This window comes from Perissodus microlepis, chromosome 8 (genome assembly GCF_051167445.1).
Source record: "Perissodus microlepis isolate ML-2025 ecotype Zambia chromosome 8, ASM5116744v1, whole genome shotgun sequence".
In the NCBI taxonomy this organism is placed as follows: Eukaryota; Metazoa; Chordata; class Actinopteri; order Cichliformes; family Cichlidae; genus Perissodus; species Perissodus microlepis.
This window is the reverse complement of record NC_140468.1, coordinates 5,248,847-5,265,416: the sequence shown is the minus strand read 5'-3', so window position 1 is coordinate 5,265,416 and position 16,570 is coordinate 5,248,847. Positions and strand designations below refer to the sequence as shown.

The 16,570-nt window shown below is 39.4% G+C and overlaps 3 protein-coding genes across 4 annotated transcripts; 1 reads left to right on the top strand and 2 right to left on the bottom strand.

Moving 5' to 3' along the window:
• Nucleotides 1–2: 2 nt before the first annotated feature.
• On the bottom strand, nt 3–4,242 carry snf8 (SNF8 subunit of ESCRT-II). The gene is made up of 8 exons (XM_084937144.1): nt 3,883–4,242; nt 3,439–3,489; nt 2,798–2,936; nt 2,012–2,116; nt 1,471–1,543; nt 1,185–1,326; nt 702–776; nt 3–495 (listed from the first exon to the last, which is right to left on the bottom strand). Exons 1-8 carry the CDS (start codon nt 3,931–3,933, stop codon nt 358–360), a joined length of 774 nt encoding a protein of 257 aa, XP_084793270.1. The 5' UTR covers nt 3,934–4,242; the 3' UTR covers nt 3–357.
• A 427-nt stretch (nt 4,243–4,669) lies between these two features.
• On the bottom strand, nt 4,670–9,163 carry gip (gastric inhibitory polypeptide). The gene is made up of 5 exons (XM_084937140.1): nt 7,902–9,163; nt 7,676–7,755; nt 5,640–5,771; nt 5,465–5,555; nt 4,670–5,174 (listed from the first exon to the last, which is right to left on the bottom strand). Exons 2-4 carry the CDS (start codon nt 7,747–7,749, stop codon nt 5,465–5,467), a joined length of 297 nt encoding a protein of 98 aa, XP_084793266.1. The 5' UTR covers nt 7,750–7,755; nt 7,902–9,163; the 3' UTR covers nt 4,670–5,174.
• A 57-nt stretch (nt 9,164–9,220) lies between these two features.
• msl1b (MSL complex subunit 1b) lies at nt 9,221–15,649 on the top strand. 2 transcript variants are annotated; one of them, XM_084937138.1, is made up of 9 exons: nt 9,221–9,597; nt 10,120–10,791; nt 10,898–11,094; nt 11,419–11,732; nt 11,879–11,943; nt 12,045–12,112; nt 12,594–12,718; nt 12,805–12,877; nt 13,925–15,649. In XM_084937138.1, exons 2-9 carry the CDS (start codon nt 10,195–10,197, stop codon nt 14,013–14,015), a joined length of 1,530 nt encoding a protein of 509 aa, XP_084793264.1. In that variant the 5' UTR covers nt 9,221–9,597; nt 10,120–10,194; the 3' UTR covers nt 14,016–15,649. The 2 variants fall into 2 exon arrangements, with proteins under 2 accessions (XP_084793264.1, XP_084793263.1); XM_084937137.1 differs by having other exon boundaries at nt 11,419–11,774.
• Nucleotides 15,650–16,570: the final 921 nt, after the last annotated feature.

Here is a 16,570-nt window from a genome sequence, read left to right as displayed (position 1 = left end):
TATCAAGTAATAAATGTAAGTGCATTTTATTGCAGAATAATAAAAAATGTACAACAAAACAGAATAATCTCGTTTATACATTTGGAAGAACTTTCTAATCACCCAAAAACCTTGATAGTATAAGCCGAATTCTTCTGCTGTGGGCTGGAGCTCCCTTTCGCTGACTCTGCGGTAATATTAGTGCACTCTTTGGAAAGTTTCCCCTCCACATGTCCAAAAACTGATCTCACAGGGAGTCCATGCTGCACGCCAGCTCCAGAGACCCAGCCAACTCCGTCACACGAGCCACCTTCTTCCCACAGGGCACATTTTGTTTACCAACAAGCCTCAAGCTGCAGGTCCGGGGCCTCCCACAGCTTAAGGTGTCATCTGATTGGCCTCCTCCGGTGTGACGTCACGGGAAGTCAGCTCAGAGAAGAGCGCTGGCAGCCAGTACTGTGCCTCTCCAGCTGCCTGAGAGTCCAGCCAAGCCAGGCCTTCCTTCAGCAGGTGATCCTGGGAAAAGGACAGGAGAGTGAAACAGTTATTTTTAGGCCCCAAATAAAAGAAAACAGCGGATCAGTTTGAAGTACCACAGGATTAAAGGAAGATGAAGAAACAGCCAATGGCCAGGCTGTACCCTGCTCCTCACAGACCTCGACCTTGATATATAATCTCCATCCTGGCTGCTTTCACACAGTTAAAGTGAGCGGTGTACTCACCAGCACGTGACACGCTCGCTCCTTCTCCCATTTTAGACTGTCCTTGATCTCACTCACTGTGACGTATCCCTTTTTCTGCAAACAAAAATAAGACTGACATTAGAGCACCAGAAACAGCCAGGATCTCACCTTTCAGAATAAAAGCCTTTATCTCAGACAGAAAATCCTCAACATTGTCCTTTTACCTCTCCCTGCTGTGATCCTTCAATACATGGTGGCAATAAAATAAAATTCAGGCTGGAGGTTTATTTTACTGCATCACATTGGCGGACTGCCTTCATGGAAATAAAAATGGGACTATGCAACAAAGTAGTTTGTCCAAAAGAATTATGTAATGGCATGAAAGTTACACAACCAAAATGTAATAAAGACCTCAGGATGGAGGATAAAGTACAAGAAGTCCTTAGGATGGTGTAAAAACAAGCACTTGATTATTTTTCAAGGCTGCTGATTGCTTTATGCTGAACTCTGGCTTCGTCTTACCTCGGCCAGCTGAAGAACCACAGTGTGGTCCATGTTGAGCTCAGCCGGGACTGACTGGACCAAGTAAGAACCACCAACGGGAATCATCCCAAACCCATTCCCCATCACCTTCAGTTTCTTTATGGCTCTCACCAAGTCGTCCCTGGGAAGCACATATTCAGCCACGTGATTTAAAGTTGATGTCCAGGCATTAAATAATCCAAAAATAAACATCTTTAAGGCATTTTATGTCAATCAGTAGCACATGTTTCTATACTACACAACACGTTCGGTTGGTTATACTTACTGGCTAACCTCCTGAGCGTATTTACCGCGTCCTTTCAGTACTCTCTGATGGAGCTCATCCAGAGTAATCAGCCCTGAAAGAAAACACACACATTGGGACTTTATTTAGTGATTTCAGAGCTGGGTTATAATTACCGGATTCAGTTCATGATTTGATTTTCTGCAATTCACTGTTACCTCTGATGTCTAAGATATTAATGCCAGCAGACTGCTGCAGGTAAATAAAGATGCAGGTTACTGTTGAATAGGAAGGGTCCTAACTGAGTGACCCAGAAGTATCTGCAACTGTAATAAGAATCCTCTAAATACTAGGAAAAGGTGCTTCTGTGTTTCTTATTTACCGCATTTAGCAGAGGATACACTGAACTAGCCTTTATGAAAGCAGGCCCAACATAATTAAGGAGTCTTGTGTAAGTGCAGTCTGATTCTCTCAGTCCTTAAAAGTTCTCTTTCAGATATTTCCTTGACCTTATGATGTTTTCTACTGAGGCTGAGAAAAACAGTTTTGGGGGGGACTATTCACAGCCACTCTGCATACAAACCTCCATTTCTATGTTTCAGGGCAAGGCACACTTCAATGATCTGCACACCGAGTTCATAGTAGAAGTCACCAACTCCAAGCATCTCAGACCAAAACCCTTTACCAGCTGTGGAAAACAAAAAATAAAAACGGCACAGAAAAGGTTACGTCACTTGGATAAGCAGAAGAAAACAGACGTGAAACAGCCTGAAAACTTTAACTCCAGCTGTGATCGTTTCCTTCTTTGCGATCAGTTTACTTGTCGAAGTTGATTCGTCACTAACATATTTACGTTTACAACCAGGCAGCCACTGCTCCAAGTTTTTTCACTGCAGGTTGCTATATGAAAATTTCGACTTACTAACTCAAACATGTGAAAAAATAACCTTATTACATTAAAATTTTGAGATAATAACCCAAACTTCTGACTTATGGATGCCAAAAAAATTTTTTGTCTCAGTGGCAGAAACAGGCTGTGAGAGAAGTGTGTGGGGACAAAGTGAAATACCTCAAATTAAAAAAACATGAAGGATACATGTTTACTAATAACTTTGCTCTCATACAGCATGATTTTTTTCCAAATTAAACTTGTAAAGTGAATTAATTTGGGCCTATGTAGAAAAAGAACACAATTTTCCAAGTTTTGTATTGTGAACTTCACTTTTTTTTCATTCAGATTTACAACTTTGATCTCTAAAGTTCTGACCATATTCTCTGAATGGATCCCCATCCAGTCCCTTATTTATTTATTTTTTAATGCCACTAATATGCCAAAACATATGCTGATTATATCCCAAATCATTCTCACATGCAAGCGGGTCAACGCCGATGGTGGCACACATTTCCTGAAACTGGACCCTGAACTGTGGGTTCTTGCGAATCTCTTGTTTATGTTTGCTGGCAAATTCTTCCAGGTGGGTCTTGAAAGTTTCCAGCTGCTTGGACATCTAGCAAAAAAGGGAAAAAAATGTTCAGTTGTAAAACTGGGGCTTCAATTGGGACTTATTTTCATAATTTATTGGTACTGATAGCAAATTTCATATTCAAAATATCTTTTAGTATGTGAAACATTCAAAAATAGCTCACCACAAGGTCACAGAATCTGAACCAACTACAATACCATCTGATTTTAATGAAACAAAAACTCTAAAACAAAAATATTCAAGGCCAAAAAAGCAAAACTTTTCAATAGAAAGAATAGAAACTATTTAGTATTATTATTATATATGTTTTGATTAATCAGTAAGAAAAAGGCGACAATCTAGAATAAACTAAGTGCATTTATTGCTATTTGAGGCCACCAATTTGCATTCAAGGAGTGTGTCAGTAAGCCAGTAAGATAAATAAATAATAAATTTAACACAAGAGTGAAAACAAATAATCACACAATTCATGGTTTAATTTACGGACAATGGTTTCACTTCGCAGACAAAACTCACAGAAACTCACCTGCACTATCTGATCCTCAGCCAGAACATTTCCTCTTTCTTTGTATTTGGCCTTAACAAACAAAAAAAGTACAAGTGAGATAAGAAAAATGTTGCTCCAGTTTCTACACTCATCATTGGCAGGCGGTTTTAATGTGTGTACATACGGGTTAACTGCTTACAAGTGCATTTAAATAAAGGTTGACATTATTTAGAGATATTTATGATATCTTTGCCCACATTAACCTGCATATTACAAACTAATTCCTGGTTTCATCATTACTGAATGATGAAGCAGCAGTAAATGGCTTTTGCAGGTGTATTCTGCTAAAATTAAACCACGGCAATAAAAAAAATATCTGCGGCTCACGTTGGCTTTTAAATACCTCCTGCCAGCTGGAATAAAGATAATACACATATGGCTAATGTGAGGCTCTTGAATCACCGCTTTGAGTTACAGCGTTACCTCAGCCAGCTTCTTTTTGGCGATCGCCCCGGCGCCGACACCTCTCCGCATTTTGGTGATGTCTGTCCCAAACTGTAAGAGGAAGGTTAAAACTCGAAACTACGAGGTTATGGCACAAAAATGACTCCTCTGCACAATTTTAAGGTAAAAATCTTAACCTGAGCTAAACTAATCCTAATTTAACGCATCGTCGCTCATGAATTCTTCCTGATTTCACCTCAAAGAACAAATCTAGCTCTTACATCACCGATCTGTAACTCCTAGCGATTTTAACGGCTGAAAAGTGAAGTTTTCTGTTTTTTATCTGGGATGTTTCACGCTAAATGATTGCAACTGCTTCCATTTTGTTTACAAGGAAGTAAACAGATGAACAGTGTACTGAACACTGCCCCCTGGTGTTGGGGAGGATATAGCAGCTTGTTGCCGTTAATCCGTTATTATGCATATATTATATCAAAATTATCCTCGTCAGCAAATAATAATTGCTTCTTAGCATCATGAGATCCCTTTATATTCTATTTTTGAAGAATTAATTTTATTTATTAGAAATTCTTATAAATTAAGAATTTCTGGCTGTTACAGCAGACAAAACCTTAAAAATAGCATTAGAAAAATTAAAGGAGCAGCTATATAGACATATATCTGAACAACATAAAACACAAAATTAAAAATAAGCTTAATTAAATAACAAAATAATAAAAATAAAAAAATAAGGAGCCTAAATAAGTAAAACTCTAAAAGCAATACAATACATATAATGATATGTAGAAAGAATACACCATACAGATACAGATTACCAGCTTTATTTCAAGTTCACACACACATATTTATTTTTAATGATGTTTTAATGAACATAGAAAATAAAATATATGACATTTAATAAAACAGAAAAAATAAAATTTATTGAATAACGTGGGGAAAAAAAACAATCAGCGGGTGTTGGGTGACAGGTTTTGCAGTGTAAAGTGTTACAGCGTGATATTAGTAGTGTGTTGATTGATTTAGGACTATAATTATTTTGAAACGGAGCAACAGTTATCAGGGTGTTATAGTTATAGTATCTCCAGTATTTCAGGTTCAAAGACTCTGAGAAGTACAATTCAGTGATTTTTAGATAATAACTTTATTCATTTATGTGAAGACTGCGTTACACAAATGGAGCCTTTGCACGGGACAAATATTCACAGTTTTACACTAGTAGACCTACAGATTGTCCATCACAGAGTTAAAGATGAAGAAGAGTTGAGATGATGTCTCCACAGTGCCACTGCATCCTTCTGGATCCTCACAGCCTGAGAACAGTGTGACAGATTATTTATATTAAACACAGCAAAGTAAATTGATTTTGGATTTTATTTTTAATTAATTCATTGTTCTGTCACAAAATAGAGAGAAAACGCTGCTTCAAATGTCCCAGAGCCCTGTGTCCTCATGAAGACACGAGGCTCTGGGACATTGAGCCTTGTTATGTTTATTATAGAATTATGCTTATTTCTAACCAGATATTCAAATTTTCTGTGCATCATCATCATTTGAAAATAATACAGGAAGTGCCTCTGCACGTCAATAAGTTTAAGCACACCTAAATGTTTCTCCCCTGCTTCTCCTGCAGGCTGAGCTTCAGCAAGTCGTTGTACTGATGTTCCTCTAAATCCTTCCCAGCATCAGCAGGCCTGAGAGAACAGAAAATACCTCTCAATCAAATAAATCTGTTGTTTTGTTCTGCTTTTAATCTGGTGCTTCATTCACTGACTCACTTGGTTTTCTTCTGCCTTTGGCTGAGCAGGAACTTGATAAAGTTTTTCTGCACCATTGAATCCATGATTTTGCTGAATTCGCTGGCGATGGTAGACTCAGCGTACCTCTTCCTCAGGTTCTGCTCGTCTTCACTGAGAGGCAACAAAGACACAAATATAAAAATCATATTATTTCCCTCTCCTCACACTCAATAGTAGTCAGATCCTGTCATATCTTAAAGACTTAATAGTATCTTATTATTAGTGCTTTGTGATACTGGAAATTTTGGTATCAAACTGATACCGAGTAAATACAGAGTCAGTGTTGCTGACACCAGTAACACCTTTGAGCTTTTCATGTACTTTGAAGCTGGTTTTGTTTTTAGAGACCTGTAAATCTGCCTGTCTCTAAATCCCTTTGGGTCAACTTCTGTTGTTTAACTGTGCTGTAGGCTATAAATAAAATAGACGCGACAGTGTCGATCCTCTCGTGCTAGTATCAGTCCAATACCAGTACTAGCACTGGTATGATCGATATTTGGATCGATCTGCCCACCTCTACTTATAATCCAAACAGAGCTCTTCCCTATATATATATATATATACAACCATTTGTGCTTAGTAGAAACATATTTATTTTTCTAATATATCTGCAATTCACTTCCTGATCCTTCTGCTGCTCAAACAAGTGAATTTCCCCAGTTTTGGATACACATTCTTCTTCCCCACTGTCACCAAGCTCTGCTCACAAGGGATCGCCTGCTTTTTCTCTAATATTGCAGGAACTTTGTCTCACACTATTTGGCACCTCGAGATGACTTTTGTTATTGTTATATTTTTTTGGTTATTTGTTCAACCTTTTGATTGCTAAAGTTAAAGAAAATTATGAAAAGATTTCCAGACGTGTAATTCTATCTGACCAAGAGTCAAATCCTCACATCCAAGAAGCAGAGGATTTTCCTTTTTGTACATTTGCTTAATAAGCGGCTCAACTAATCATAAAAATTGTAGTTTTAACCAATTAGCCATTTAACTTGTCCACATCAGCCACATTATTACAGTGTACTGTATTATAGCAGCAGAATATGGACCCTGATAGCTTCCTTGTCATATGATTGTTAGGTTTTCTCCGTTTTTCTTGTATTATTGTGAGGTTTTTACCTTACAATTCAAAGCACCTTGAGGAAACTGTTCGTGTGATTTCGCACTATATAAATAAATCTGAACTGATTTTAATTGAATTATCAACGATATAATAAAATGTGGTATAAAGTACTTATTATTATGTATTTAAGGAGTCACGCTATTATAAATTGTGTTGACATACTGGGGGAAAAATAGTCAGCTAAGCACACGGAGAAAAGTTTGGAAGCCATTTAAATAATTATATTAAATTCAAGCTCATTATGCAGATAAAAGGACTTCCTGCTGCACTGAGGCAAGGTTTCCAATCTTTTGTGATTGAAGTACCCCCCACAGTAACCCATTTCTACCCCACACTGTCACGTTCAGACTGTATTCATTAAAATGTTTAACCCACAAGTCAATTAAAAGTATAAATTCCAATTTAAGATGTTTTTTTATCAGAATATTTTCTAACATTTAAGATTTGTCTTCACAGCTGTGACCTGCCATGCACTATATTGTGATAAATAATCCCCCACTATAAGCCTTTACATTTATTTTCCTCCGCAAACACAAACATGTGTGAATATTTTTACAATTTTACAATCATATCTTTTTTGCTTTTATTAATCCCAACTTTTACATTTTAAGTCAAGCTAAATATGAGTTTTGCTGTATCCGAACCTCACTGTCCTATAGAACAGCAAAACTGTAGACTGTACACAGTCTACAGTTCACCCCAAAGTTTAATTTATAAGCATTCAATGTTATAAAATTCCCTAAAATTAAATATATAAATTAAATGCAAGTTAAAAAGTTTTAAAATCATTGGAAGTTTGAGCAGCCTTGTCTTATAAATGTTGCCGTTAAATCCAATTATCACTCAGTATGTTCAGGGGAAACAAGCATGTAAAGCATACAATGAGACTTACGCCATCTCTTCTGGTTTTGCATGCAGGGCTCCCAGCAGGCAGATGATCAGAAGTTTGAACAACAAAGCCTTCATGATGACCTGAAAGCAAAAACACAGATTGTTGGAGAAAGGTCTACACTTAGTTCAACAACTTTAAGCAACCTGGAGGAAAGGTGAGCATATTCTGCAGCTCAAACCAAGTGTGTGAGCAGTTACATGAAATCCATTCAAGTATATTTTCTCACCTTTGAATAAAACGTCTTTAAAGCAGGCAGAGGGGAAAATTTCCAGAGAAATTTGTAGACTGCTTACTACGATGTGTTGCTTTCAGAAAATGGGCTTTTATAGTTTCCACTGAGATAATATGAGCCAAAGCTACAAAAACAGTTTAGTTCCAACACATTAAGTCATTAATGAAACACATACACACACAGGTGACTACTGATAAAGAGGGACGTAATAAACTTTAAATGGGAAAATGCGTGGGCCATTAAACTAATGAAAAAGTGACAATGTGAAAATTAAAGCATGTTGAAAATACGGTGAAGATGTTTGACTGATGCTTATCGTAAAATGAGAAACCTCTGCTCTATGACACTTTCTCCAAAGTAATGACACCTACTGCTCCTCTCACAAAACAGCTTAGCCTCAGCTACTGCGACCCTCACACAGTGACACTGAAATTATAGATTAAAGAAGACCCATTACTATCATATATAGGGTGGATGCTTTCACATATTAAGATGGTTAATTCAGTTTCATTTAAAAAAAAATTCTATAACGCCAAATCACAAGAACAGTTGCCTCGAGGCACTTTATATTGTAGGGTACAGATGCTACAATAATACAGAGAAAACAGAAAAAAACACAAAAATCAGACGATTTCCTGTGAGCAAGCGCTTTGGCAACAGTGGGAAGGAAAAACTTCCCTTTAACAGGAAGAAACCTCCAGCAGAACAAGGCTCAGGAAAGGGGCAGCCAACTAGTGCGACCAGTTAGGGGTGAGAGGAGGAAGACAGGACAAAGAAACGCTGTGGAAGAGAGCCAGAGATTAATAATAACTAATGCAGAGTGGTGTAAAAGCTGAATTGTGTAGGTAATCATGTGGGTCAAAAACTCAGGCTTCAGAGTATTCTGAAAGCTCTGTTTTAGACATTTTTTCTACTCTTTGCTCTGTATGATGCCCGTTTGCAAAAAGCAGCCTATCTGCTGACAGGAATTTCTTATGTATTTTACATATTTGAACCTCGAAGTAATAACCATTGTCTGTTAGAAACAATTTTTAAAATGGTGTTCAACTGTAATCTATATTCATTTTGTAATTTACATTTTAAATGAATTATTTTAATTTTATTTTTTTTTAAGTTTTTAACAAAAGACAGTTCTCATGTAAGTCCATAGTGTTTCTATTAGCTCAAATTTGAAAAATAGACGTCCAACCACGGACGTAACACGGACACGGACGTAACACGTTGGCCTCTTACGTGACACCAACGTAACACTAGAACACGCCCCTTCAGTCGTTGTTTCCGGTTGCTTCACTCGGTTGCATTTTTTAAATATCCAGGGGGACCTTTCAGGCAGCTCTAAAGGGAGTAGTTACTCTTTGACTAAATGCACTTCCAAATAATACAGACTGGGCGTCTATAACGACTTACTTGAAAAATGTTTAACAATGATCTCGAAATGTCGCCATTTCATTATCTAATGTTGGTTTAATGCATGTATAAAGCGTCGTTGTGCTTTCTCGCGCCCCCTACTGGTGTCCTTCCGATGGAAACCTCCAAAACATAAGAAATGGCCATCCAACAAATTACGCATGCGCAGTAGTCAGCGCTTTAAAACAAGTCTTGAGGAGGGAACGCGAAGACAGTTGCAGGTGGACTTGAATAATAGTCGATGTAAGCTGAAAACGCATAAAAGCGTGTTGGTAAAAAGCAGGTACGTGTGAATTATGAATATCACAATGCGTACGTTACAGCCGGCCCTCTGCGGGCGCGCGGTTTGTCCGTTTAACTAACCGGCTAGCGTTAGCCACCTAGCTAGCTGTTATTGTTTTTTCGTGATTCCGCGAGAACCAAAATGGAGGAGATGGCTGATGCCAGTGTCCTACACAGCCACTCCCGAGTCCTTGTTTGAAGCCTCCACACTGAAATGTCGACCCAGGTGCATTATTTATGGGTCAAATTCCCATCAAACGCACGAGTTTGTTACCAAATCAGCGTGTCTGTGTTTGCACTGCTGTGCTAGTATAGCTTAGCTTCAGTTTTCAAACCCGGCGAGCATTTTTTTTTGTAAAATGTGCCCCCAAATCATACACAGTTTAACCGAGTAGTCCTCTTTGATTTGTCCAACCGTTACAAGCCCGTGTATGTTTTTTACCCCAAGCGCAAAGACTGTGTACTCTATGAAATAAACACACAGGAGGAGCCAGACGGATGAATTTGTCCTTTGTTTTTGCAGGACAGTAGCTTCGAGTTCACATGTGAAGTTGCTGCTGGTTGAATCTCAGGATGAAAAGTCGTCGTTGTGTTCGCCATGACTCTGAGGTCCACGCTGTATCCAAACACGCGATTCAGGCAGCACGCTGATGCTGGGGTCGTCACCGTTAGCCCCGTGAGCCTCAAGAGGGAGTCCTGCGACTTTGTTATAGATGTTCAAGACGTGCAGAGGGGCGAGATCCCAATCAAATCAAAGGACTTAGACCAGAATTACATGACAAGCAAGGTTGCCCTCGCTGCCACTGTTGCAGAGGTAGTTCAAGGAGACACTAAACCTGTGGGGATATTGTCCCCTGTCAGACCAATGGGGGGTGAGGGAACCCTGGTGAAAGGTAAACCCCTCTCTGTTGACAATATGGAAAACCCTCAGATGGCTGTGAACAATAACTCAAAGGATGCCGGTGCTGATGAAAGTGCGAAAGGGGTTGTGCCTGGAGTGCTTGGCACCGCATCCATCGAACTCTCGTCTGAGGGTAAGTGGAGGAACATCAGGAAGACCCCTGCCAACCCTCACACTCAAGCCAACTGCCTCCGTCAGATTCTCCTCCTCCAGCTGGACCTCATTGAACAACAGCAACAACAGCTCCAGTCCAAGGACAAGGAGATAGATGAGCTCAAAGCAGACAAAGAGACGGTAGGTTAAAGTCTTGGCCCGTCTTAATGTGTTTTCTATCACTTTTTCCTTCTTTATCCCAGAAATGTTGCTTTTTTTCCACACTTATGTCTTCCTTCTTTTGCAGCTGCTTGCACGTATTGAGCGAATGGAGCGCCGTCTTCAGCTCACAAGGAAGGACCCACCCCGTGATAAGCGCCTTTTCCAGCCCTTGGAGCCATGGACCCCTGACAAAGAGGACATGTGGGATCTGGAGCTCGAGAGTCCACAGCCTGACCCAGCCACGCCACTCATCTTCAGTCGGGGTGGCAAAGGTCATAAAAGGTACAATAAACGCCAGCAGAGGCAGCACAGGTGTTTGTTCCTGTTCCACATAATAAAGTGAAAAAATGTTCTGTATAATTTGGTCTATTCAGACTTTGTCCACGTTATTAAAGGAAAATGAGGTGACATTTTTCTGCATACGAAAGACCAAAAAGATTTTAACCGTCCTCCAAAGGGAAACTGCCATTATTTATTTCCTAAATATCCAGAAATAATGGGGAATTGATACTGTTAGATAAGATGCCGCAGACTTGGTGCCTGCACTGTATGTAGACCACTTGCATTTCCAAAGGCCAATTTCCATTTTATGTCTTTCATTTTTAGGAAATCTTGCTTTGGTGATACAAAAGTGCAAAAATCTCGAGGTAAAAGTGCCAAGTTGAGCCCGCAGAAGCCCGAAATTGAGCCTGGCTCTCCTAATCAGAGAGAGCTACGCAGCAAGGAAACCCCAGAGAAGACTGTTCCCGCGAGGGCAGAAAGGGACGGTTTGCTCCCTTGCAAAGAGGAGGCCGAACTGAGCTGCCAGATGGAGGATCTCCCGTTCATGTCAACGACAGAGATGTATCTGTGTTGCTGGAACCAACCTCCTCTGTCCCCCCTGCGTGAGACTTCCCCGAAAAAGGAGGAAGAGGTGGCCAGTGAGTGGACTCCTCATGTAGTACATGATATGCTGATTGTTTGTAAGCCTAACCTATATCCCACCTTCAATCACTTTATCCTTCAAAGTGTCCTGAACAAAATATCTATGAATAAACTCTTCTCCCTGCTTCTGTTCACCTCCTAGTCCCATCTTGGAGGGAAAATATAATAGAGCCGCTGAATGAAGACTCCTCCTTTAATCCCCCTGAGGTGAGAGACTCATCTGAAAAGAAACTTGTACCTCCTAAAATGAACTCGCATCAGATCCAAATGAGTTTTTAACTCGCAATTCACTTCTGTTTCCCCTCAAGCCGCTAGACGACGGCGTGTTTTTGAAACGTCACTCAAAGCTCGAGTTGGATGAGAAGAGGAGGAAAAGGTACCGGTCGCTGACTTAAACTTGGTTTAACATTTTAACAAATATATTTGTTGAGTGTTGAGCGGTATGGGTGCTGGAGTGAACTGCAACAACCTGTATTGGATAAATTTTATTTAAATTTTGATTATTAAATAGTTTTGATGAGAATTTTCAGAGACTTGGTTTAAACTGAGCCCTGGATTTAAAGATTAAAGACCAGAGTATCAATAAACATCAAGGTCTGCTCTGCTCTCATTGTTGAAGAATGCCAAAGTATCCCCCACCCCATTTTAATGAATGAAAGCTGAAGGTGTGATATTATCAGCAATGTTGAGCTTTTAATGCTTATATAAATCAAATTAAATAATGTCAATCTGCATACCAAAATAGTGATTTCTTTTATGTATTTATTTATTTTTTGCCATAATTGAGCAGCCCCACTACCACCTGTCTCTCACTCTTTACTTTTCCTGTCATGTAAACGAATCCTGCGTGTTTCTAGATGGGATATCCAGCGAATCAGAGAGCAGCGCATGTTCCAGCGTCTGCAGCAGCGCATGAACAGGAAGAAAGTTGTCCAGGAGACCGAGCCGGAGTTGTCGTCCTTCTATCCCGACACCGAAGATGGTACATTTTCAGTATTAGAGCAGTGTAATTCTTAAATCAAACCAGGAGATCTTCATTCTTAATTTTAATTCTTAATTCTCTTCCAGTTGAAAGTATAGTGATCACTCCCTTCTTGCCTGTGGTTGCATTTGGTCGGCCTCTGCCTAAACTCTCACAACAGTAAGTTAAAAGTTTTTTGTTTTGGGCTTTTCCTTTATTAATATACAAACTGTTAATAATATTGGTGGATTCTCTTTAAATATGGCCAAAGCTTCCAATAATAAGCTCAGCATATGTACAAGTGCTCTCTGTGAGGTTAAAGCTCAGGCACTACTTTGTTTCTGTGTCAGTAGGGCCATATATCCTTAATATGGTTGTGTGAGCACAGCAGCCCCACTCACCTGCTGTTCAACCTGCCTGTTTGGCTCACATGGTAACAGAAATTTGTCTCTAACTGAACAAACATCATAGCTAAAATCTTTGTGTAGTCTGAGTTTCATTTAAGACAAAACATCAAATGAAGTGAAGGCCATTTTCACAGTCCACCTCTTCCCCCGCTGTATTTCTTCTGTAATTTATTGCAGGCCTGTATTCATTTAAAGCTGGGATAAAATGATTTAAATGGAACCTAATGCAGTCCATATTTTTTTTGTCCTTGGACTATCACAGTAGCTTTGATGATTAACAGTTACATATCCTTATTTATCTTATACTGGGCTTTGGTGCAGCCCATCAGTTTGAAACAAGCTCCCTTTGAGCCAGGGTTAAATAATTATTATAAACAAAACAAACAAACTTTAAATAAATAAATTATATTTTAATAAAGCTGCTAAAGGACACCACTCACCACACTCCAGTGAAAAATGAACAGACACCAGAGGGTTTAATATTATTATTCAGTGATGGTATGTTGATAAGGCCATTAAGCATCTGTTTTATGTGCAATTCACTCACATATCTCATCTTTTCAACATTTAGTCTCTAATAAATATTGTAGTTTTACCACTATATTGTCTGGCCTTCGTAAACAAAAGGTTTGAAGTTTTGGTATACGCCGATGCTTTTATAAGAACCTGAAGCTGTTTTTAATATCAGCATCTGTCATTGTAACTCTGTGTGTAGCATATATATGATATAAAATGAGAAAAAGCAGCAGGAGCATTCCAGTTATTTTCACTCGTCTTTACTCTTGAACTGAGGGTCGACTGTCCGTTGTTTTCTCTCCAGGAACTTTGAGCTGCCTTGGCTGGATGACCGCAGCCGGTGCCGCATTGAGGTTCCCAAGAAACACACGCCTCACCGGACCTGCAGGAAGTGAAGCCCTTAAAAAACAGCAGCAGTGGTGGGAGAAGAAGATGATTATGATGATGCTCCACACCCAGATTAAAAAAACAAAACAAAAAAATTTGCCGGTGTGGCAGGGAGTCGCATCACTAGTCGCTTTGTTTAACTGTCACTGTTGCTTTTGCTCTCCTGAGTTTTGGTAAAGGATGGACGATATCTGCAGGGCAGGGTGTCCTTGATGTTTTCGGTCTCTTAAAAGAGAGGCTGAGCCCTCCATGCCAGAAGATTACAGCCCTCAAGTCAGCAGCTGTTCATAATTACACATTTACCAAGAGTTGCATGCATGTCCTGATACTTTTTTGGTGGATCTGCACCACAGACGTAAAAAAGACCCGTAGACTTAATCAAACAGATGTGGTGTTTCTGTCATGTTATATGGGGTCGGTAGTATTAAGGGACAAGCTGAGGAGCTCTAATCCTTGTGCATACGTGTAGAGGGAACGATTTAAAGCCACTTTGACTGAAAATAGAGCTTCGTGAGCAATGCAGCTGCATCCTTTTCGCTTTGGGTCGTGTCACCGCGCCTGTTCTCCCCGCATCAATGTCGTGCTGTGTATTGCCTATATCGATTGCACACGACTGCATTAAGATTTTATCGATGTTAGGTGTGATTATTGGGAGTTTTGAGCCAGCATGATTTCATATATATGCATATATATATAAAATAATCGAGCCAATCCAGTGTAAGGTGAAAAATGTAAACAATCAGATGATTGGGTTTGAGAACAAAGGTACAGGAAATTATTCGGGTGGTAAACTTGGCGTCGAATTCAGTGACCTGTCCCCTTTTTTTTTGTTGTTGGTGGTTTGTTTTTTTTTGGGGGGGGGTTTTGGTTTTTGTTGTTTTTTTGTTTTCTTTTGTTTCTGTTAGTTCCTTTTTTATGTGAGATGCATGGACTCTCTTTAGCCGTTTCCAAATAATAAAAAATAAAAAGGTATTAGCATGGCTTTGCCCCAAAATGGAGAATAATCTCTGCTCATTGGGCTACAAAAATACTGTCTTGAAAGCATGACCTTTGGCCGCTCAGTTCGGCCGATCTGATAATAACAAAGTTTGATTTTTGATCTTGATTTTTCTCTTTTTCCAATCAAAAAAAAAATAGCTTGTGTCCAGTAAATATACGATTTAGGTGTACGCATCAGACTCCTGACGTTCACGGGAGCCGTTTTAGAAAATGAAGCTTTCTAGCTGTAGTCTGTGTGCGCTCTTTAACACGCTGCCAGTTAGTCTCTCCCTCTGCGAGTTCATCTCAGTCACAGTCGCAGTGTTTGGTTTCTGCAGGTTTTCCTCTTCGCTGTGTTCACTCAGCCTCTTCTACATTTGATGCAACAGCTTTCTGCAGCTTCAATACTTTCAGCTGCTCAGTGTGCACCTGCACATGCGGCACATTCTGGAAATACAAAGTCAGTTTTTGTTTTGTTTTTTTTTCCTGTTGTTTTTCTGTACATAGCTTTCATAAACAAATGTACATAAAACATTGCTGTTATTTTTTTATTATTTAATGTTGGAAGTGTTGAGTACATCAATATCGTTCTATGATTGTAAGTTGACAAATTGACAGTTTTGAAAGTAAAACTTTTTTTGGAATAAAATGAATATGTCTATCATATGTGGATGTGGTTATTTGATAGGGATGAAGTGGGTACAAATGTACACTAGGAGGTTGTTTATGAAAAATACATAAAGCTATTTTTTCCATACATAGCACAAAAACTTTAGATTTAACTGTGTACAACTTCAGCCTCATCTGCTTTATCTGTGCCTGTGATCCTGATGACTGTGGAGTAGAGAGGATGTATAATTGAAAATTTCCAGGTGTTAACAGGTCATTAACAAGCTCCTCCCATGTAGTTTTGGGCTGTTCGTTCTCATGATCATCCCACCCCTGACTGGTCGTTTTACTGCACCAGCAGTGTGTTTGGGATGATTGTCATGCTTACAAATGAAGCTGTTCTAGATGATATTGCATGGATCAAAAAATGACTGTACTTTTCTTAATTCCATCAATTTTCACAAGATCTATAACGCCACTGTCTGAAATTCATCCCCAAACCACCACAGAGCCTCCACCGTGTTTCAGAGATGACTGTAGACTCACAGTTGTACCTCACTCTGGACTAAAACTTCAGATATTTAAAATCGCTCTGTAAGACGACCTGCTGATTTTGAGCCCAGTTCTTGTGTAATCTGCCTTTTCTCCCTTGGAGTAGATGGATCAACTGAAGGGTCAGATTCATCTCTCAGGTCCGGCATCAGGTGGATTTTTCCCTTTATCTGCCAGATATTTTTAGGCCTTCCACTTCATCTTTTGTGCGCCGCTTGTCCACTTTCCTCATTGTTCTTACAGACACGCTGCACACCATGCCCAGATATGCCAGGTTTTCAGCTGGTAGCTCTTTGGGAATCACCTTGTTGGTATAAAATGTTATATCACTCAAACTGTTGTTTCTGGCACTTTGTAGATTCAGCTAAAGAAATGGGACCAAAGTCTTTGATCTTATGACTGCTAGTAACAAAGTACCTAAATA